Source organism: Podarcis erhardii (genome assembly GCF_964252035.2).
Source record: "Podarcis erhardii genome assembly, chromosome: 18".
Taxonomy (NCBI): domain Eukaryota; kingdom Metazoa; phylum Chordata; class Lepidosauria; order Squamata; family Lacertidae; genus Podarcis; species Podarcis erhardii.
Genome location: NC_138516.1, coordinates 11,546,984 through 11,568,848, shown reverse-complemented (window position 1 = coordinate 11,568,848; position 21,865 = coordinate 11,546,984). Strand labels below are relative to the sequence as shown.

The following is a 21,865-nucleotide window of genomic DNA, read 5'->3' as shown; positions in this document are numbered from 1 at the left end:
TTTATGGACAGCTTTCTTTGTGTGCTGCTCTGAAACTCCAAAATAAGCAGGATCCGATGAGTGTTGTCCCGCTCTGACTGGCAGCAGCCGCTCTCCAGAGGGGTGCGGGGCGGAAAGAAAAACCCATTTTTTCCAGATCACCTGCACACTTTAATGTGGAGATTTAGAGTCTCTCCTCTTGTTCAAATCATTTTGGGGGTGGAATGGGCCTTGACCCTAGCCGGACCCTGGTTCCATTGAGCGCAGTGCTGTCTACACGGACTGGCAGCAGCAGCAAGCCAGGGTTTTGGGCAGGGAACCTTTTCCCAGTCCTACCTGGGCATTCTGCACTCCAGGCAGGCGTTCTGCTTCAGAGCTGCAGTCCCCTTCCTAATAGCAAAGCGAGATTCCGACTCTGCAATTCCATGATTCTCTTTTTGTTCTTTATAACAATTTATTGATTTTCCAAAAGTAACAAAATAAAAAACAATAACAATACCAAAACAAATTGACTTGTCTCTAGTCCCTTCCTTGTTTCCATTATTTATTAATATTCCAAATGTCCAGTGTTCAGCTTGAAACCCATTTGAATTATCCATTTATGACAAAACTGCAAGTAATTTTAAAACCCTGTATTGACCTGTGTAAAATGCTTCTGTATATATGCAATGAAGTCCTTCCAATCTTCGTTAAGTTCATTATCGTCTCTTCCTCTTAATTTCATTGTCGATTTTGCCATTTCACCATATTCCGTTAGTCTAATTTGCCAATCTTCTTTAGCTGAGATACCTTCTTCTTTCAAATATTGCGCTAATAAAGTCCTTGCGGCCGTAGTTGCATACATAAATAAATTCTTTTGTGATTTTGGTAAGTCCACTCTAATAATACCTAATAGGAAAACTTCAGGGTTTTGTAAACAAAGGTTATTTTAAACATCTTCTTCATTTCGTTATAAATCATTTCCCAGTATTTCTTTATGGTTTTACAATCCCGCCATATATGAAAAAAATCTCCCTTTCGTGATTTTACATTTCCAACACTTTCTTTCCTTAGTTTTGTACATTTTTGCTAATTTTACATTAGCATACATAGTCTTTGATCTACCTTTGCAATTTCTTCCCCAGCAAAAATGATTCTGGTTTCTTGTCTTATACATTTTAGCAAGTTTCTCTGGTGTTAAATACTGTCTGTACATCATTTTCACCCCATTTTCTTTAAGCGCACTGCTTGCAGTAAAACTGATGGGTTCCTCCAACAACCTTTCCCAGATTTCTAACTGAATATCACATCCATTGTATCATCACCCCTTTAACCTCCTCGTCTTGAGTAGGCCAGTCCAATAATAATTTATGCATTTTTGACAATATCTTCCTCTTAAAAAGGTAAAGGTAAAGGGACCCCTGACCATTAGGTCCAGTCGTGGCCGACTCTGGGGTTGCGGCGCTCATCTGGCTTTATCGGCCAAGGGAGCCGGTGTACAGCTTCCGGGTCATGTGGCCAGCAGGACTAAGCCACTTCTGGCGAACCAGAGCAGCGCATGGAAACGCCATTTACCTTCCCGCCGGAGTGGTACCTATTTATCTACTTGCACTTTGACGTGTTTTCGAACTGCTAAGTTGGCAGGAGTAGGGACTGAGCAACGGGAGCTCACCCCGTCACCGGGATTCGAACCGCCGACCTTCTGATCGGCAAGTCCTAGGCTCTGTGGTTTAACCCACAGTGCCAGTAATTCTATCTTGTTAATGGAAAAATCCGAGGGCTCCCTTGGACAAGAACAAAGACACCAACCAGGATAACTTGGAGCAAAACAGCAGCCTGTAGTCTTGGCCTTTATTGATCTGTTGCAACAGGGTGCTCCCCTCACTTGCAGGAGAGAGGAAGGACTCAGAAAAATGGTGTGCAAGGGCTTATAAAGACTTTTGAAATTCCCCTCCTGTAGATCAAGACCACCCCCAGAAACATCATGCATACATTACAGAAAGGAGGGGTTGAGGGAGGAGTTGTGGTGGCAACCTGAGTGTCCTGTCACCTGGCTGGTTCCCCCTTTCCCCCTCCCCATGAGTACTTTCCAGGTGACAGAGGGGAGTTGGCAGTTTCCTGCCCCCAGAGGGAAGAGCTGATCATTGTCCTTTGTTCCAGTCCATGCCGAATCCACTCCCATATGCAAGTTCTTTGTGGTCTTGGTGGTCTTGTGTCTAGGACCATCAGGGTTGGCATAGCAACTGGGCAGGGCTCCTGTGGATGTGCTGGGATGGTGAAGGGATTATGGCTGCCCTGTATCAAACCTTCCCCATTTTGTAGTCCTTCCTTCATGGAGCAAAATAAAAGTGGAACAGTGCAAATCCGATGTATGGTTGATTTTCTATGAATTCATAACAGAAGCATAGCGTATGTAGTGTGTGAGTGTGTGTGAAGTGTGTGAAGTTTGTACAAACTGAATGATTGGGGGGGGGGGTTCCCTGCGACAATCTCAGACCTAAATCTTCCTGTTTCATAAACATTTTCTCTTTTTGTCCTCCAGGTATTCTCACAATTTCACCTGCCACTGTACTTCGGAGTGTCAAAACAAGGTCTCCGAGGGCAGCTGGCTCCAGGCATGTTGACAAGCCGGGTCCCTGGGTGGGGCACCTTGTTTTTCCCCCCAGACGGAAGAACCTGGAGGGCGTCCAGGCCGGCTGTTCAGGAATCTGCCGGGCAGCAGAAGATGTCGGTCCACAAATTCGCCCTGGAAGCGGAGCCTGACTCAGCTCAGCGCCTTGGCCAAGAGGCACATTCCGTTCCCAAAAGCGCCCGGCAGTGCCAAGTCGCCGCTTGCCAGGCGGGCACCCTCAGCCTCATGAACAACTTGGCCACAATCAGGAAATGTGGCCCATGGCATGGTTATTTTTCACCTTCCCATCTCAACTCTCTCGCTCCCTATCTGTGCAAGCTAGCAATTCTAAAATATAGACGCGCCTGGACTAAAATTGTCTATCAAAAACTCTTGTGGTTTGTCACTACAACAGCTACTCGCTTTGGGTTTTAGTAAAGCAAACAGTCCAATTTGTTGGCGCCGCTGTGGTTTAAACCACAGAGCCTAGGACTTGCTGATCAGAAGGTTGGCGGTTTGAATCCCCGCAATGACAGGGTGAGCTCCCGTTGCTCGGTCCCTGCTCCTGCCAACCTAGCAGTTCGAAAGCCCCTCAAAGTGAAAGTAGATAAATAGGTACCATTCCGGCGGGAAGGTAAACGGCGTTTCCGTGCGCTGCTCTGGTTCGCCAGAAGCGGCTTAGTCCTGCTGGCCACACGACCCTTGGCCAATAAAGCGAGATGAGCGCCACAACCCCAGAGGCGGCCACGACTGGACCTAATGGTCAGGGGTCCCTTTACCTTTTAAATGATATTGAGCATCGGAACAACTTAGCCACAATAAGGGACTTTTGCCCATGGCATGACTATTTTCCACCTTCCCCTTTCGGCTCTCCGGTACCCTCTCTGCATAACTGAGCAATTCCAAAATATAGACATGCTTTGACTCTCGCAAGATTGAATGTCTTCCCTCAGCTGGAGTTGAGGAATGATTCCAACAGATCCCACACAAAAAACGTCCCTGTGGAGACGGCAGTCCCGAATCGGCAGCACATGCCCTTCTGGCTTGCCCTCTTGATAAAGACTTGGGGAATGAGATTATCACCCCTCTTTATCATCCATCCCGGGTCGCCCAGCCACTGCCCCAGGGTCCTTTCTCCTGGCAGATCAAGATGAGCGGGTGATGGCAAAGGTGGCAAGGTTTTTAGCTGGGGCAATCAGAATAAGGTCCACCATTTGACCATAGATTCAAAGCCCTAAAATGTATTTTATATCACTGACTTTTTATTTCTATTCTTTGTATATAGTATTGCTGTTTTATTGCTATGGCCGACGGCTGACGCAAATAAAGATTAATTAATTAATTCCTTCACCCTGAGCCTCCCCAAACTCCCTTCTCCCGTCACCCCGGCAAAAGAGCTTCCCTCTGCCACGAGCGAAAATAAAGCCCCCTATTAATTATTAGGATTCGAGCTCCTCGCCTTATGCCTTGGTTTCAAAAATGGTTAATAATAATAATTTTATTATTTATACCCAGTGCTTTTTTTCTGGGGGGGACGCAGGGGTAAGCAAGCCCCTAAACATGTTGTGAATCTAAGTTGTTATTGATGTTGTTGTTGGCCCTGCCCTGAAATAATCCCCGCCAGACAGGAACGGCAAACTAAGCGGATGGACTGCGCCGAAATGGCAAAGGCTGTCCGGGAAACTCAGGAATCGAGAGGACAAAAATAATAATAATGGGGAAAATACATTTTCCCTGAAAAGTGGGACTTTCTGGGATCAAACCAGAAACCAGGACGGGTTCTGGGATTCTGGGGAAATGGGGACACTGGGAGTGCCTGTTCCGCTCTAGATGAGCAAGGAGGGCGAGAACTCGGAGGCATATAGATAGCAAGCGCCGTTTTATTTTTAACCAGGTGGTCTCGGAAATATTTCCCCTGGTGCTATAAATACCCGGAAAAACGCCCTGTTGTTGACGAAACCCGATCCAGAGATGTCTCTGTCCGGACTCGATGTGCTGAGCTGGGTCTGGGATCCGGGATCGGGGCCATCGGAAGTGACCAGGGTGCCTCTGATATTCTAACTTTACATTATTACATTCAGTTACACATTTGAACATTCTCAGCACTCCATTCCCAGCGATTATTGCTATATATGTAAACCTCTATGTATATAGATTTTCCTTATTCCTATTCCCTCCACCACTTTAACACAGTCGCACAGTCACTCAATCAGTAGCTGAACTGGGTTCCACACAGTCACAGAAACAAGTGAAAAAGCCTCAAAAACCCGCAAAAGAAAGAGCAAAAACAAAAGCGCCAAACTTTCTGGGAGTCCGTTTGACTTCCAAAATGTTCAAAAACCAAAGCATGGCTTCTGATTGGCGCAGGTGCCCCGGAAACAATAGCCGACAGCCGCGCCGGACATCCGGCTTCCGAAAAACATTCAAAAACCAGAACACTCCTGGGTTTTCAGCCTTTGGGAAGCAAGTCCCACTGTACTTAAATAAGTATTTCTGGACCTAAATTCCTAATAAAAAAGCTTCATTTTACAAAAGTTATTTTTAGCATTATTTTTTTCAACTCGTTATAAATCGTTTCCCAATATGCTTTTGTTGTGGGGGTTTTTAACGGTCTCCGAAGTTGATCACCGGCCCTCCAACAGTTTGGGGCAACTGACCCCTGACCCCAGCCTGCTCTCTGGACCAGAGACACCTTGCATGTCCGAAAGCTCAGGCGGTCAGGGGATGATCTCCGCTTGGCAAACCTGGGGGAAAAAACACAAATCTCTGCCGACCGGCAAAGTTGACTCAAGAGAACTGACTGCAAATGGTGGACTTTAGCCGAAAAGTTCAGGGTTCGATGTGACGTGAGACGAGGGAGAATTTCCCTCGTAAGGTGGGACCCCATCTCTTCCTCTCTGTCCGCAAACACGTCAGAAAAGCCGCCTTGAATACTGAATATTTGCAGAACAATTGCAAACAGACAAAAAAAAAAAGCATTGGCAGGATTCTTTAAAATGCTTCATTGGTTGAAAACGGTATAACAGAAATAATCATGTTAAAGACAAGATAAAAACAAATCATTATTCATTTCTTAATTGATGCTTGTTTTGTACATCATTTTGTGATGAAATTTAACACGACCGCCGACCTTCCCATTGCCTTCCCAGATTCGGTTCCTTGATTAAGCCCTATTATTTAAATTTTGTAAAATTATCCGATTTGTACACAGAACTCAATCGAAACCTGCCAATGGATTGATCTCTGAGGCTCAGTCCAGCAGGAGAACAAAACACGAAACGAAAGACATCGCGTACGGCAGACCAGGACTCATCTGCAAGCTCCAGAATTTAGGGACGTTCCTTCTAGCCGGTTTCCCTACGAATGAGTGACGGACCTTTGGCCATGCGCAGATTGCCCCCCACCCCCTTATATATATTTATATATCTTAGAAGCCACTCACAGCGGCTGGGGCTACCCAGTCCAGTGGGCACACCATAGAACCGTCGATATTATGAATATTACAGCATGGACCAGGCAGAGGCAAACTCGGCCCTCCAGATGTTTTGGGACTACAACTCCCATCATCCCTAACCACTGGTCCTGTTCGCTAGGGATGATGGAAGTCGTAGTCCAAAAACATCTGGCGGGCCAAGTTTGCCTAGGCCTGGCATGGACCTCCCTCTTTTCATCCTGTACGGAGAGATTCACACTCAGAACCCCAGCCGGACCTTGCCCCAGCGGGACGGAGACGCTTCCATCTCTCCATCCTTCTTCTCTCTTCCCTGCTTTCCTTCTGCCTCCCCGCCGGCCTGACCCACTTTTCCAGGAAATCCCAAATATGTTCTGCCAGCTTGGTCCCGTCCTCGCCCCGTGAGCACAGAAATAGCCAACGGGATGGGGGCCAAGGACACCCCTGTCGTGATGGCCAAAGGCAGGACTTCTCAGATGCCTCGGACGCCCCCCAGACAGGGGTCTCCGGTTTCAGACGCTGCCGGGGCCGAGAGAGTCCAGTGTTTTTCCATCCCGGTCATTCGCTGCATTACTGTAATCGAGTCTTCGATCTGTTGCCTTTTTCCTTTTCCAGGGGGTACCTGGTCCCCCCCCCCCAGCCATCATTTTAATTCCCATTATGACCCTGCAAGGGAGGTTAAGCAGAGACTCAGAGACTGGACTCCCCACCCAGCAAGGGTGTCCTGGCTGAACGAGGATTCGAACTCAGGCCTCGTCCAGAGAGAGAGAGAGAATAGGGGCCAGGAACCTTTTCTGTTAGGTATAGTAGGTCAGGAAATTCCCCCCAAAAGACCCAAATTTCTTTATGTATGCAACGACGGCAGCAAGGAATCTTTTAATCCAAAAATGGAAGCAACAGGAAAACGATGATGGAATATGCAGGATTGTCGAAGCCGACCGGGAAAATTCGAAACCGGCGGAATCAAGCTTTTCCCAAAAGACCGGAGAGAATTTGTGCAATATCCGAAGGGCGATCGCAAACGATTAGCTGGGGTCGTTCTAAGGAAACTTGCAATGCTAATGATTTGTGCCTTTTTTAAAAATATAAACGCGACGAAGTGATAATGAATTATGGAAACCGTGCGACGGGAGGGAGGGAGCAAATATGTAAGAGTATAATAAGGATTTGGTGAAATGTGATAAAATGGAAACCTAAAAAATATTATATATAAAAAAAAAGAGAACGGGCCAGGAAAGTTTGGCTACCTCCCTCCTCTTATAAAAAGGGCTCAGAAATCTTCAGAGGGGCTTCTCCTCGGACAACTTACTCGCAAGTAGAAGCCTAGCGGGCGACAGGCAGAGTTACTGCCAGCTGAAATAAATGTGCCGTGTTTTTTCCGTGTATAAGACGACCCCCAACTTTAAACTTTTAAAAAAATGGTGGGGAAAGATAGTCTTATACACGGGAAAATACAGCATACCGTATTTTTCGCTCTATAAGACGCACCAGACCACAAGACGCGCCTAGTTTTTGGAGGAGGAAAACAAGAAAAAAATTATTCTGAATCTCTGAATCTCTGAAGCGAAAGCAGCGATCCCTCTTGCTGTTCTGGCTTCTGGGATAGCTGCGCAGCCGGCATTCGCTCCATAACACGCACACACATTTCCCCTCACTTTTTAGGAGGGGAAAAGTGAGTCTTATAGAGCAAAAAATACAGTATATTATTTCCGTGCAATTTGTATCTTTTATTTGTTTCACAAAATGTGCACACCGCCTGGGTGCCAAACGGGAAAAGGTAAAATAAGAATAAGAATACAGTGGTACCTCAGGCTACATATGCTTCAGGTTACAGACTCCGCTAACCCAGAAATAGTGCTTCAGGTTAAGAACTTTGCTTCAGGATAAGAACAGAAATCGTGCTCCGGCGGCGCGGCAGCAGCAGGAGGCCCCATTAGCTAAAGTGGTGCTTCAGGTTAAGAACAGTTTCAGGTTAAGAACGGACCTCCGGAACGAATTAAGTACTTAACCTGAAGTACCACTGTAGTAAACAACAACAACAACAAATTTAAGGTTTTGGAAAAGTTAAAATGACGATCATCCGGGTTGACTTGGCTTAAACAAAAATGTGGTTTTTTTTAACAGGTGCAACGATGGCACCTGCCTCTTTGCTTCATCCATTGGCAGGGAGTTCCCAAGATGCTGCCCCATTGCAAAATCCGAGTTCTTGCAGGCAGGCGGAGACGGCGTTTCGGAAACGCGAGGGAGAGGGTGTGCCAATATTGGGTGAATTTGCAGGGTGTGTTTCTTCCTTGCGAAGGGCAAAGAGTCGATCGCAACTGGGTGTGTGTCCCTGGGGAAATGTGCCAAGCGGGGGACAATTACTTTCTGCAGGGAGTTTAGAGACACTCCCAGGTTTCGGGATTGGCCAAGGGAATTTGGCAAAGGAAAAAGCTGATCAGATGTTGGGTTTTTTTTGTTCCAAGTCCGGCACGGTCTGGGTTTTCTGGGGTTGCTCAGCCAGAAATCCCACTGGCGAAGCGGCTCTTCTGACGCACATTCAATTTGCAGGCCTTTGTCGATTCTTCCATACGATTTATGTTGCAATTTGCTGCATTCCTGCGTTTGCAGGAGCGAAAACAAAGCCCCTTGTTCATTATTAGGATTCAACCTCCTCGCCTTGTGCCTTGTTTAAAAAATGGTTAATATAAGGTGACCAGATTTTTTCCAATGAATCTGGGGACACTTTTCAACTAAATAGATGGATTTTGCCAGGGACTGTCCCTGGGAAATGGGGCTGTCTGATAACCTTAGGTTAATAATAATAATAATAATAATAATAATAATAATAATAATAATAATAATGCTGTTATTTCTACCCAGTGCTATTTTTCCTGGGGTACCCATACCCCTAAACATTTTTTGGGCCCCCGACAGAGTGGGGCCCTAAGCTATAGCTTGATTCTTTATTAGGATTCGACCTCCTCGCCTTGTGCCTTGTTTAAAAAATGGTTAATATAAGGTGACCAGTTTTTTTTCAATGAATCCGGGGACACTTTCTTGCTAAATAGATGGATTTTGTTAGGGGACTGATTTGTAAATCCAGGGACGTCTGGTAACCTTAGGTTAATAATAATAATAATAATAATAATAATAATAATAATAATAATGTTATTTATACCCAGTGCTTTTTTCCCCGGGGTACCCATATCCCTAAACCTTTTTGGGGCCCCAAGAGAGTGGGGCCCTAAGTTTTGGCTTGTTTAGCTTAGACGTAACTCCGTCGCTGGGGGGTGGGACGCCCAGCCTGTCTCAACGCACGTCAAGCTATCCAGGCCAGGCACAGAGCCAGGTGTCTGCTGGACGTCTGACCAAGTGACCAGCAGGATACAAGATGTTCTGGGGGAGGGGGAGGGGACGGCGGAAAAGGGGACTGGGTGCTTTTAATCCTTGGAAAGCTGGACACCCAGGCAGGTGTCCCTGTCCCAGGCGCGCTTGAATCCGCATGATCTGAATGGGATAACTGTTCCCCTGAAGGACCAGGTGTGCAGCCTAGGGGTCATTTTGGACTCCCAGCTGTCCATAGAGGCACAGGTCAGTTCTGTGTCCAGGGCAGCTCCATCTGGTACACAGGATGAGACCCTATCTGCCTGCGGACTGTCTGGCCAGAGTGATACATGCTCTAGTTATCTCCTGCTTGGACTACTGCAATGCGCTCTATGTGGGGCTGCCTTTGAAGGCGACCCGGAAACTGCAACTAATCCAGAATGTGGCAGCCAGACTGATGACTGGGAGCGGCCGCCGAGACCACATAACACCGGTCTTGAAAGACCTACATTGGCTCCCAGTACGTTTCCGAGCACAATTCAAAGTGTTGGTGCTGACCTTGAAAGCCCTAAATGGCCCAGTATCCCTGAAGGAGCGTCTCCACCCCGGACACCGGGGTCCATCTGGCAGTTCCCTCCCTGCGAGAAGTGAGGTTCCAGGGAACCAGGCAGAGGGCCTTCTTGGTGGTGGCACCCGCCTTGTGGAACACCCTTGTTGTTGTTGTTGTTATCGTACCCCACCCCAGGGATGGGGACCCCTCCAGAGTGATGCCAGTTCCCAACATGGGGACTGACGTGAGTTGAGGGCCGGATTTCGGTTTGATGCGGCCCTCAGCTCCTGAAGGGAACGGGGCCCTTTCTATGTCCAGCTGTCCTTTGCCAACAACAGATGGTCACTGTTTTTTTGTGTTGAATATCTGCTATATATGGTCATTGATGGACCGAATAGGCATCTCAAGCCATTTGCACAGAACAAAATTATGTATTTTATCCAAGTCATGGCTGAACTGAAATACAATTAAGAGGAAGCATAGCAATAGTGAAATAATAATAATAATTTATTATTTATACCCCGCCCATCTGGCCGAGTTTCCCCAGCCACTCTGGGCGGCTCCCAATCACATGTTAAAAATACAATGAAGAAGTATATTAATAGTGAAATAATGATTAAGCTCAAACTTAACGGTGTGGTTTTTGTGTGTGTTGAATAGATGCTATAGGATCATTGATCTCAAGCTGTTTGCACATGTAGCCGCGCAACCAGTCCATGCCGAATGTAGCCACTTGCTAGAACATGAAATAATCAGAGATGTAAATATATGATGCAAACTACTAGGAATTATAAATAGCAGAATGTCGGCACCCTATATATAGAAAGGAGCAAAGCAGGGATATTTGAGGGAGCAGGTGGGGCCCAGGACTTACATCAGAGGAGCCGACACAACACAAAACACTGTTGCTGCATGTAAGTTTTATTTTATTTGCTTTTTATCTTATATTTTAAGGGACACGGGTGGCGCTGTGGGTTAAACCCCAGAGCCTAGGACTTGCCAATCAGAAGGTCGTGGTTCGAATCCCCGCAATGACGGGGTGAGCTCCCGTTGCTCGGTCCCTGCTCCTGCCAACCTACAAGTTCGAAAGCACCTCAAAGTGCAAGTAGATAAATAGGAACCGCTCCGGCGGGAAGGTAAACGGTGTTTCCGTGCGCTGCTCTGGTTCGCCAGAAGCGGCTTAGTCCTGCTGGCCACATGACCTGGAAGCTGTACGCCGGCTCCCTCGGCCAGTAAAGCGAGATGAGCGCCACAACCCCAGAGTCGGCCACGACTGGACCTAATGGTCAGGGGTCCCTTTACCTTTACCTTATCTTATATTTTGGAAACGTACATCCAGGTTTTTTTTCCCTTTATATTTTTTGGGGGGCCCTAAGCTAGAGCTTGTTGAGCTTATACCTAAATCTGGCAGATGCTTGCATGCGGAAGGTGCTGGGTTCAAGAGCCCGCCTGCCCCCAGAGGGCCATTCCCGCCGGTCCGTTCCGAGACGGGACCCGTTGCTGTTGGCTCCTCAAGAGACAACGGAGTGTGCTTCCGGGGGTGAAGGTAAAAAGCAGAGGGACCTCTGCTTGGGGTGCAAGCCTGGGCAGGGGGTTTGGGGGGTCCTGGGTGGCCCAGACCCCCCCCCTCTCGGTCTCGCTGGCGGGGACCAAAAGAAAGCAGATATTCCTGCATTACACGGGGTTGGGCTAGATGACCCTTGGGTCCCTTATGGCTCTACAATTCTACAATCCTTTCCCGAAAAAGAGCTTCTGCCAGCCAGTGCAGGCAGTATTGAATTAGATGGATGTTTGGACTCAGTGCGAAAACAGCAGCTTCTTATCAATTTCCATTATTGACATTATTCCTACGATCCTGGCCTGAAATCCCAGACAACTGCTGCCAGCCAGTGTAGGCCATATTGAGTTAGATGGATGTTTTGACTCAGTGCGAAAACAGCAGCTTCTTGTCACTTTCCAATATTGACACTTAGGGCAATTTTTGAAGATTTTAACTGCATTAGTCCTACAATCCTGGCCTGAAATCCCAGAGCGCTGCTGCCAGCTTGTTCAGGCAATATTGAGTTAGATGGATGTTTTGACTCAGTGGGAAAAACAGCAGCTTCTTATCACTTTCCAATATTGACATTTAGGGCGGTTTTTGAAGATTTTAACGGCACACAAAGGTTCCCCGGAAACCACAGGAGTCCCAAGTCAGGTTAAAGACCCCAGCCCTCTCCCCACTCCTTGAAATTTTGGGCAAGAAACTCAGGACACAGAGTAAATTTCACAATTTTAATTTCAACACTTGTACAAAAAAGCCACAAAGCCTGGTTTCCAAACACAGGATTGTTGGGGTTTTTTTGGGGGGGGGGGTTGTCTCTGAAAAGGCTGCAGGTATTCTATAAAAATATGAACCGGGAAACCGGTTCTTTGGTGTAAGTTCTGCACCGAGCCACAGCATATCAGGAAAATCATATTTACACATATTTACAACGTAAGGCCACTGTCCCAACATGGGGGGGAAATCAAAATACGTCCCTCCCCTGGAGACCAGCAAGCTTTGGAAAGTGGAATGCAATTTCAGAGAGAAGAAGAAGAAAACGATTTTCTTCCATCCCCCCGACAAGGTCTTCAAAATGCCCAGAATTTGGGGTCTGATCTGCACCCCGAAAACCCCACACAACCCCCCAAAAAACTCATTTTCTCTGCCTTCAACAGCGCAAATCTTCCTTTCTCTCGTCTGCCAAGCTGTTCCGACCCTCTTTTCCCCACCTTAAAAACCCACAGGGTGGATCTTCCCAGAGCGGCGAGTTCGAATCCCGTCTCTGCAAAGCTTAGTGGGGCAGGAGATAAAATCGGGGGGGGGGGGTGTCACCCCAAAACTTTCGCTCAACCCCGCAATTTCTCCTGCTGCCTGGGGAATCTCCCCGCCCTGTTTTCTCGCCCGTAGGTGTCGTCGAAACCGGGACTGCCGGATAGTGTCTGAGTCACAAGGCAGGCATTCCCCCCTGGGGGGTCCAAGCATCCCCATTTCCTCCTCCGTAAACCCCGCAGGATCGGTGCCGTCGGTCTGGGACACCCCAAACTCTCGCCTCTGCCGCCTCTGGGGGGTCAAGGAGCCGTCTCCCCGCCGGAGCCCCTCTCCTCGTTCACACGCAGATCGCGGGGCCTCCTCCTTCCTCGCCCGATCCCGTTCCCGGGAAAGCAAAAGAGATCCATTCCAAGAGATCCGATGGCAGGGACCTCTCAGCAGGTCATGCAACGGGGGCGGATGGTGGCGTCCGATTGGGGATTGGGATCCACCTGGGGAGGAGAGGAGGAGAAAGAGGTGTTAGTGAAGGTTCGTCGAATCCTGGATGGGACCCCGGCGGTCATCTAGCCCAACCCGCTTCAAGGCACGGGGTTCGAGAGCGGAGGAGGGCATAGCTGTCAACTGTTCCCTTTTTAATAATAAATAATAATAATAATAATAATTTTTTATTTATAGCCCACCCTCCCCAGCCAAGACCGGGCTGAGAGCGGCTAGAGGGAATTCCCCTTATTCCGAATAGGATTCCTTGCAAGAAAAGGGAAAAGCTATGGAGGAAGGAAAGCCCAGCATTTGCTTTAAGGGGTGTCCCCATTGAAGGGATCTGAGGGGTCACCCAGCCTGTGCAAAGAGCCCCAAAACTCAGGGCTCTGGGTTCGAATCAAGGTCCCTGCGTGATATGCGGGTTGGGATGGATGTCCACTGGGGGTCCCACACCCAAAACAGCCTTGCTCCTTCTCAGGGCCGTGGGTTCGAATCAAGGTCCCTGCGTGATATGCGGGTTGGGATGGATGTCCACTGGGGGTCCCACACCCAAAACAGCCTTGCTCCTTCTCAGGGCCGTGGGTTCAAATCAAGGTCCCTGCGTACTAAGTGGGTTGGGATGGATGACCGCCAGGGGTCCCACACCCAAAACAGCCTTGCCCCTTCTCCCCACCAGCGAGACGGCCAAATACGGCCAGCCGTCTTTCGAAGACTAGGGTTTCTAGTCCTCAGTAAGCTCACCTCGGAATAGAGCGGAGGCGGCCGGAAGCGGAATTCCTGGATGTAGGCGAAAAACGGCCCTTCAAGGACGCCTGGGGGGCTGCTGTCCTGGCCGGGAGGCGAGAGGGTCTCCAGGGGTCCCTCGCTGGACACGACGGAGGAGTATTCGGGAGGAGCTGCAGAGAGAGAACAAGGGGAAGAGTTACGGGGTTGCTTGGAGCAGGTTTTCTTTTATTTTATTTTTAGGGGGTCATTTTGGGACCCCGACTTTTTCACCTCCCCAAGGCTTCTTGGCGCACCCGGTTGTTGTTCCCCCTCACAAGAACCCTGCCAGGTGGGATAAGCCTAAAGCAACCAGGATGCTGTCGGACTACAATTCCCATTGTCCATGGTCACGCCGGCTATGGATAATGGGAGTTGTAGTCTTTTTTTAAAAAGTTCTTTATATAAAATCATGTTTTTTTTAAAAAAAGTTCTTTATATAAAGCTATTTTATAAGAAAAGCTTTATAGATAGATAGATAGGTTTCCAGTCTTTACGCAGGTTCTTTGTATATGCAGTTATTTCGTAAAGTTGCTTTATAAAGTTCCCTTTATAAAAATCGTTTTTCAAAAGTTCTTTATATAAAATCATTTCTTAAAAAAAGTTCTTTATATATAGCTATTTTGTAAGAAAAGTTATTCATATATATATATATATATAGAGAGAGAGAGAGGTTTCTGGTCTTTTCTAAAAGACACCAAATTTTATCGATTGGTGCCGATGGGTCTACTCTTGAGTAGGACTTAGCTGGCGAAAACCCTCTGCAACACATGCACAATGTATAAAATTGCCTAGCAAGGTTTCTTTACGGGGTTCTTACCCTCGGGCTCTTCGGGAATTCCCATCCGGACCCAATCCAGACTGACGCTGTACTGGCTGCTGACGCTGGAGGTGCGGCTGCCAAAGGGGTGCAGGGGGATGGTGCCGATGACCAGAGGCAGCTCCAGAAACAGCTTTGACGTCCCCGGGATCTCGATGCAGACCTGCCGGGCGGGCGAAAAACAGGGAAATTTTAAATATAAAAATGAAATAATGGCCTCCTTCGTCTCACGCGGCGGATCCGCTGCGGAAAGTGAGTTCCCCGCTCTGAGAATTGCAGAGATGCTGAAATCATAAAATCAGAGAGCTGGAAAGGGACCCGAGGGTCATCTAGTCCAACCCCGAAACCCCCATATAGGGCGGTATATAAATCCAGAAAATACTGTATTTTTCTGTGTATGAGACTATATTACCTCCCAATAATAATAGCACTGGAACGGGTTACGTCTGGGTTTCGGCGCTCGCGCATGTGCAGAAGCACTAAATCACACTTTGCACATGCGCAGGAGCACCAGTTGCAACCCAAGGTTCCACTGTATTAATTATTATTATTATTATTATTATTTAAATACCGCCTTATACCCTTGGGATCTCTTCCAACTCTATGAAGATCCCAAGTCCGAACTCTCAAAAAGCCCCGAACCAGTGAGCTTTGCTGCCGGCCCGTGTCGGCGACACTGGGTGGAGCAAGCGGCCTGCAATGGCTCTCTGCTCCGACCACTAGGCTTTGCTGCCGGCCTGTGTCGGCGACACTGGATGGAGCAAGCAGCCTCCATTGGCTCTCTGCACATGCCCTGGAAACAGCAGAGTGTCCCCCCCCCAGCAGAGGTTTCCGGGGTTCCCCCTCCCTCTCCCGCTCCGCCCACTAGGCCATACTGCTCACCTTGAGGGTGTACTCGACGTGGATGATGCGGCACTGGAGGATGGAGGGTCCCACGGGGGGGATCTTGAGCGCCCGGCCGTGCCACACCTCCCTCTTGCCGGCCGCGATGGCGTCGCCCACCATGGAGGCCACCACCGACTTCTTCTGCTTCTTGGTGCCGCGCGCCACGAACGTCTGGGTCTGGATGATGGCCGCCTTGGGCACCACCGTCCGGGTCGTGCAGTTGTCGATCTCGGCAAAGATGGGGATCACCTCGCCTGTCAAGGAAATGGGCGCAATGCTGCGTTGGTGGGAGCAGGAAAACACACCCCTTTTGGGGGGGGGGCACCCTGTTCCTAAAGCCAGGAAAACTTAGCCGGGCTCCCTTGACAGTTTTCCTGCCGGCTTTTTATTACACTGTGAGTGCCGGTAATGCAAAGATTGCGGGTTCGAGACCCGCTACATCACAGCTGGTTGGATTAGATGACCCACCGGGTCCCTTTGCGACTCTGCGATTTGACATTTTTATCACCGTTCCGCAATGTGTTTTTAAGGCTGCATACGGAGCCCTGGGATCTTCTGATAAAGGGCAGTACATAATAATAATAATAATAATAATAATAATAATAATAATAATACTACATCCGAAAAAAATCAGGGAAATTTTCAATGTTTGAATTTTTATTCTGTTTTTAATTCTCTGTTGAAAGCCGCCCTGAATGGCTAGGGAAACCCAACCAGATGGGCAGGGTATAAATAATATATTTATTATTATTATTATTATTATTATTATTATTATTATTATTATTATTACTATTATTATTAAATCGCAATTAGCTGGACTTTTGGGAAGAGAGGAAATCTCTTGTGGGGAGCGAAGGGCTGGCAGCCAGCTCTCCATCCTCAGGGGGTTATTTAAACGGGAGCCGAGCAGCCGGGGACGCCTGCATTTTCAGGGGGTCAGGCTGGATGACCACTGGAGGACCCCGATGGTTCGAAGCAACTGCATTTCCGCAGGGCCACCGGCAGATTCCCCGCATGCCAACCCTGGAGGCCACAGAGTCAAGTGCCCTGGGTCCTCTGGCCGATGGGCTGAGCTTTGCCATGAGCCCCAGGCACCCCAATTTCCACTGCCCCCCACGACTCACCTGGGGTGTAGCCTTTCCGGTCGATCTTAGCCGAGACAGAGACAAGCCCTCGGTTGCAATACCAGGCGCGGGCCAGCTTCTCCTTGGCACCGGCTTGCGGAGCCTGATGGGCACAAGCAGAGAAGGGAGACAAGTTATTATTATTATTATTAAATAATCCATTTTCCAGATTAAAATTCACATCACAACATAATATATAAAAGCGAGATTCCCAAGAATCTCCTGCCTGGAATTTCCCTCCTCCTCTTACTGTTAATTCTTTCCTTCTGCATCCAAATTTTAATATCTCCATTATGTCCATAGTCATCGTTACACTACAAGTGTTATTCCAGAATATATTATTATTATTATTATTATTATTATTATTATTATTATTATTATTATTATTGGCAAAACGTCCTGGGTTCAAAAAGGGCTGGGAATAGCCCTTCTGAGCAGGAAAAAATGGAGACCCAACGTTGCCAGGCAGCCATAGAATTGCAAAACTGGCATCCCCCCCCCTTTTTCAATGTTATTTTGATTGTTTTAGACCTTAAAACATTTCTATCCTGCATTTTGTAATTTTCATTTTCACCTTTGAATATGTGGTCCATTGTTTTCTTTATTCCTTTTTTGTGAATTCCGAAAATGCAATAAAGTGTGTGTGTGTATATATATATGGATGTGTGAGTGTGTATAATGAATCTCAAAACTTGAAGGAACCCCAAGGTTCATCTAGCCTGACCCCATAATTTGCCCGGCGCGGGGCTCAAACCCGCGACCCCGAGGGTCCTCATGCCCTACCGGCCGAGCTATCCCGAAATCGGGGAATCGGTCGCAGAATTGGAGACTTGCAAGGGAGCCCTGGGGTCATCCAGCCTGACCCGAATGTTGCAGGGGTAGCAATGAGCTAAAGGGGTTTCAGTTTAAGGCTGGGTGTTTCCCTTTGTTCCTAATCCGACCCAAATCCCTCCCCAAACCGCTTTGCCTCCCCGACTCACCAGTAACGCCGGCGTGTTGATATCGATGGGCTCAATAATGGTGAAATCCTTTTTGGCTTTCCTGACGGAGGACCAGGGACGGTGGAGCTTGGCCTTCACCCAATAGCGAACGCTCCCATGTTTTCCCTCGAAGGAAGTGGCCAAGGATCTGTCAAGGGAAGGGAAAGGAAGTATGAAAAACGAGGCCTAATAATAATAATAATAATAATAAACTATTATTTATACCCAGCCCACCTGGCCAGGTTTCCCCAGCCACTCTGGGCGGCTTCCAACAAAATATGAAAATACAATAATTCACCCACTATTAAAAAGCTTCCCTAAACATTTTCCTCCTGCGATTCTGGAACCCAACCCAAAATATCTTGCATTTCGTTCCATTTCGCTTTTAATTTGTGCGCTTTTTATGTGACGACACAGAAGGCAGTTTAAGGCAACCAAACGTACAAGAACAGACGTCGCAATAAGAGGTGGCTTTAAGATGGAACGGTTCCCACCGAATAAAGGAATATTCCGCAATTGATTAGAATAGGACCCAGTAAAATTGACTCTCAAAACATCGGCAGATGTTTAATAAAAGGCTAACTTTAAGGTGGAACGGTTCCTATCAAATAAAGGAATATTCCGCAATCGATTAGAATAGCACCCAGTAAAATTGACCCTCAAAACATCGGCAGATGTTAAGCCTCAATAAAACGTTAACTTTAAAATGAAACGACTCGTCTCAAATAATAAAGGAACATTCCATAATCTGTAATAGGACCCAATAAAAATTAGCTCTCAAAACAATATAATAGCTGGACAGAAATTTGCTCCTGACAATAAATAAATTACTAAACCACAACCAACAAAAGTCGCAAGGCATAAAATAACACACAAAACCACGTAAATGGATCACATTGAGAAACAAAGACGAGTAACTTAGAAAACTATTTTTTTTATATAAAAAAAAATCTGGGTCGGTATTTTGTACTGGGATTTGAAGTTCTTTTTATGTATGAAATTGCCCGAATTTGTTTCATAGAGTTGGAAGGGATTCAAAGGCTCATTCTGTACCCTCCAGAAATACCTGTGGGGGCACCAGCTTGGGCAAAGGCTGATAACGAAACAATAATCGTAATAAACGCAACGGGGACATGCAATGGTGTCCGCGGCGCTGACATGCAATGGCTTATAGGTTTTTGCCACCAGGTGCAATCGCCCACAAATAAAATAAGAAGAATAATAGTATTTTGAAGACGTGTTTGACTTACTCTGGCAGCTGGAAAGTAAAAGGGAATTCGTGTCGGCCAGCCTGAAGGACGGTGACGTCTCCGTTGTCTGTTGGGAAAACAAGAAATAAAGGAAGTTGAAATGAATAACAGACCTTTTTTTAAAAAGGAGATGTTTTTCTGGAGCAGAGCTTGGTGTTTTCCTGCAGCGGTCAAACGAAGGAAATTCAACACAACATCCACACTCTGCCAAAAAGCATGTGACTTTTTTTTGGCTCCCCATAAACAACCGGGGAAAATTCAGGCACACAGAGCGAAAAGACACAAAAGGAAGGTATTACACAACAATATTTCTCTCTCCCCCAAAATATATTCGATTCCTACAGCCCAGGTGCCCTGCAAAAGGGAGTTTTTAACAGAAGGTGCCCCCCTCCAGAATTGCAAATATGCCCCAAGATATCCCAGGGGGTCTTGAAAGAGCCTGGCGTTATGTAAGCGCCCGGCTCCCAGGAATAGAATTGGCTGGGCAAAATCTGCTCCTCAAGGAAGTTGAGCCAAGGTCAGCAAGGCCGGGGGGGGGGGGGTCCCCAAAAGCCGGCAGCCGCTAATTTACCCCCTGGAAAGTTGCAAACAAACACCCCACCCCTATTCCAGAAACCTGCAAATCCTGTTTTCCAATGGCAGCTGGCCTTTCTTAAGGGAAAGCTGGGCCAGAGCATGCAAAAGAATCCTAGAATTGTTGGGAGGGGACCCTCAAAGGTCCTCCAGCCCAACCCCCGCCATGCAATGGGGAAGGGTGGCGAAACGGTTCGTCTTCTGCCGGTAGGGCAACTGCCCTGCATGCAGAACGACCCAGATTCAATTTCCAAGTCTGGGGGGGGGGGGGACTCCTTGCCTGGAAATTTCAGAGAGCTGCGACTGCCAGCCTGTGTGGGCAATAAAGGTGGGCTTCATATAAGCTCGAACCCACCACCCAGAGTGTCTCCTGCTCTCAGGAAGCAGGAGATATGTTGAGGTGCCTGGACCACGAGAGCCTGACTTGTGAGGCTCTGGGGTTCTCTAAGCAGCGGCAGCCCTGTCGGAGGGCTGCTGCCAGCCAGTGCTGGCACTACAGAGCCGGGTCCAAAAGCAGCTTCCCTGTCGAAAACTCCTTTTTAGGATTAGCAGAGCCGCTGCCCGTCCGTGTCGGCACTGCTGAGATAGAGAGGCTTCGCAAGCAACGTGGAGAGAGACAGAGAGACAGACTGGGCGCTTGAGCGGCGCTCCCGAGGAGGGCAGAATGGCAGGGGAGAGGAGAGCGCTGCCAGCCCGTGTCGGCCCTACAGAGCTGGCTGGAAAAGCAGCTTCCCTTTGGAAAAAAAGAGTTTTTAACGTTGCATTAAAAACTCCGCCGAGGCGGAGAGGCTTTGCAAGAGAGAGGCAGATCGCTCCAGGCAGGCGAGCCGGGCTCCCGCGGAGCGCAGGGAGGAGAGCGAGCTTGCGCGCTCTGCCCGCGCTCAGAGGCCGCCTTACCTGGCGGGGCCAGGAGGGTCTGCCGGTGGCTGAGGAATTCCACTTGGTCGCTGTAGCTCTGCGTGTAAGCGGTGCTGGATCCGGCGCTGCGAGACTCCGTCCAGTGGACTTTGGCCGCGCCTTGCGCGTGAAGATGGAGCGCACCCAGGCGCGCCGTGCCGGACAACTCCAGCACCACGCGGCCGGCCACGCTCTCCCCGGAGCTGAAGACCGGCGGCGAGGCCACCTCGGGGCAATCCAGCTCCACCGAAAGGCGTTTCACACGGTCGAAAAGCATCCTGGCAAACTCGAGTGTCAGTGAGCCTCTTCGGCTGTTCTGTGCGCACTGCGCCGCGCGTAAAGCTTTTTCAAGGCTCTCCAAACCGCGCCCCCTGGATCCCAGCGCCCTATGGGCGCAGGGGGGGCGGTGCGCGGCAAAAAGCCCTCCCCCAGAACCCCCCCATCCACCCCCCTTTTCCCACCCCCAATGCCCCCAGGTCTGGCCGGCAGCTGCAGGCTTTGGCAAAAACAAGGCAGCGAGCATGCGCGCCCGAGCTGGTCACTTTTGGAGAGATAAACTTTCCTCCAGTTGGGCAGGGAAGGGAAGGCAAACAAGAAAGCTGAAAAGGCTGAGCCAACAGACAGATATCCATCTCTCCCTTTCTCGCTTATTTATTTTCCAATTTGTTGGTTCTATTTGTATCACAACTTAGAAGCGTTTCCATTGAATTTGGGGGGTTTGTATCGCCGCGTAAAGTTACAAAAAGCAAACGCGAATTGCCCAACGGAAAAGCCGGTGGCGAAGCTATAATTCACCCTCCGACGCACGCCTGTCAATGTATTTATTCTTTCATTCCTTCCATTTATAAACCGCCCTTTGTCAAGATTAAATCGGGATTAAACAACGTAACAGCAGTCAGTATGAAAATATATACAGTAAGAACTATTTCCGTGCAAAGTATGGGCCAGTTCAAACCTTCGAGAGAATAATTTACTGTTGGCCCCTTATTTTGGGCTTAATAAACTGAAACGATAGAATTCCAGAGTTGGACAGGGATCCCTTGGGGTCATCCAGTCCAACCCCCTGCAATGCAGGAATATTTGGCCCCGTGTGAGATTCGAACCCACAGCCCTGACATTAAGTTACTCAGCCAGGCCAGTTTTGCCTACACTGGCTGGTAGCAGTTCTTCAGGGTTTCAGATTTGGTGTCCCCCCCCCCCAAGCCCTACCCGGAGACGCCAAGGGGGACGTTTTGTACACCAAGCTCTGCTTCTTCAAAAGACACTAAGAATCTAGTCCTCATGGTTTACGGCCACCAGAAACGGCACAAGGATTGAATCCACAAACAAGCCTTTGCGACAGGTAGTTTCCATTGTGAAGAAACGCAAGCGAAAGGCAGCGCGTTGTTAACTTTCGCAACTCACCGCTGCTTGTTCCCGCATCA

General features: G+C 48.3%; 1 protein-coding gene across 1 annotated transcript; it reads right to left on the bottom strand.

Annotated features, from left to right (window-relative positions):
- Positions 1-12,136: 12,136 nt before the first annotated feature.
- ARRDC2 (arrestin domain containing 2) lies at positions 12,137-20,757 on the bottom strand. The gene is made up of 8 exons (XM_081846332.1): positions 20,442-20,757; positions 18,972-19,038; positions 17,722-17,869; positions 16,742-16,844; positions 15,615-15,871; positions 14,733-14,895; positions 13,892-14,046; positions 12,137-13,161 (listed from the first exon to the last, which is right to left on the bottom strand). The coding sequence occupies exons 1-8, from the start codon at positions 20,716-20,718 to the stop codon at positions 13,105-13,107; spliced, it is 1,227 nt and encodes a 408-aa protein (XP_081702458.1). The 5' UTR covers positions 20,719-20,757; the 3' UTR covers positions 12,137-13,104.
- Between the last annotated feature and the right edge of the window lie 1,108 nt (positions 20,758-21,865).

Coding starts and splice junctions, on each gene's coding strand:
- ARRDC2 (XM_081846332.1), bottom strand. CDS start 20,718: ATGCTTTTCGACCGTGTGAAACGCCTTTCGGTGGAGCTGGATTGCCCC. Junction 14,896..15,614: donor ACGTCGAGTACACCCTCAAG/GTGAGCAGTATG, acceptor CCCGCCCGGCAG/GTCTGCATCGAGATCCCGGG. Junction 13,162..13,891: donor CGCCTCCGCTCTATTCCGAG/GTGAGCTTACTG, acceptor TCTCCTCCCCAG/GTGGATCCCAATCCCCAATC.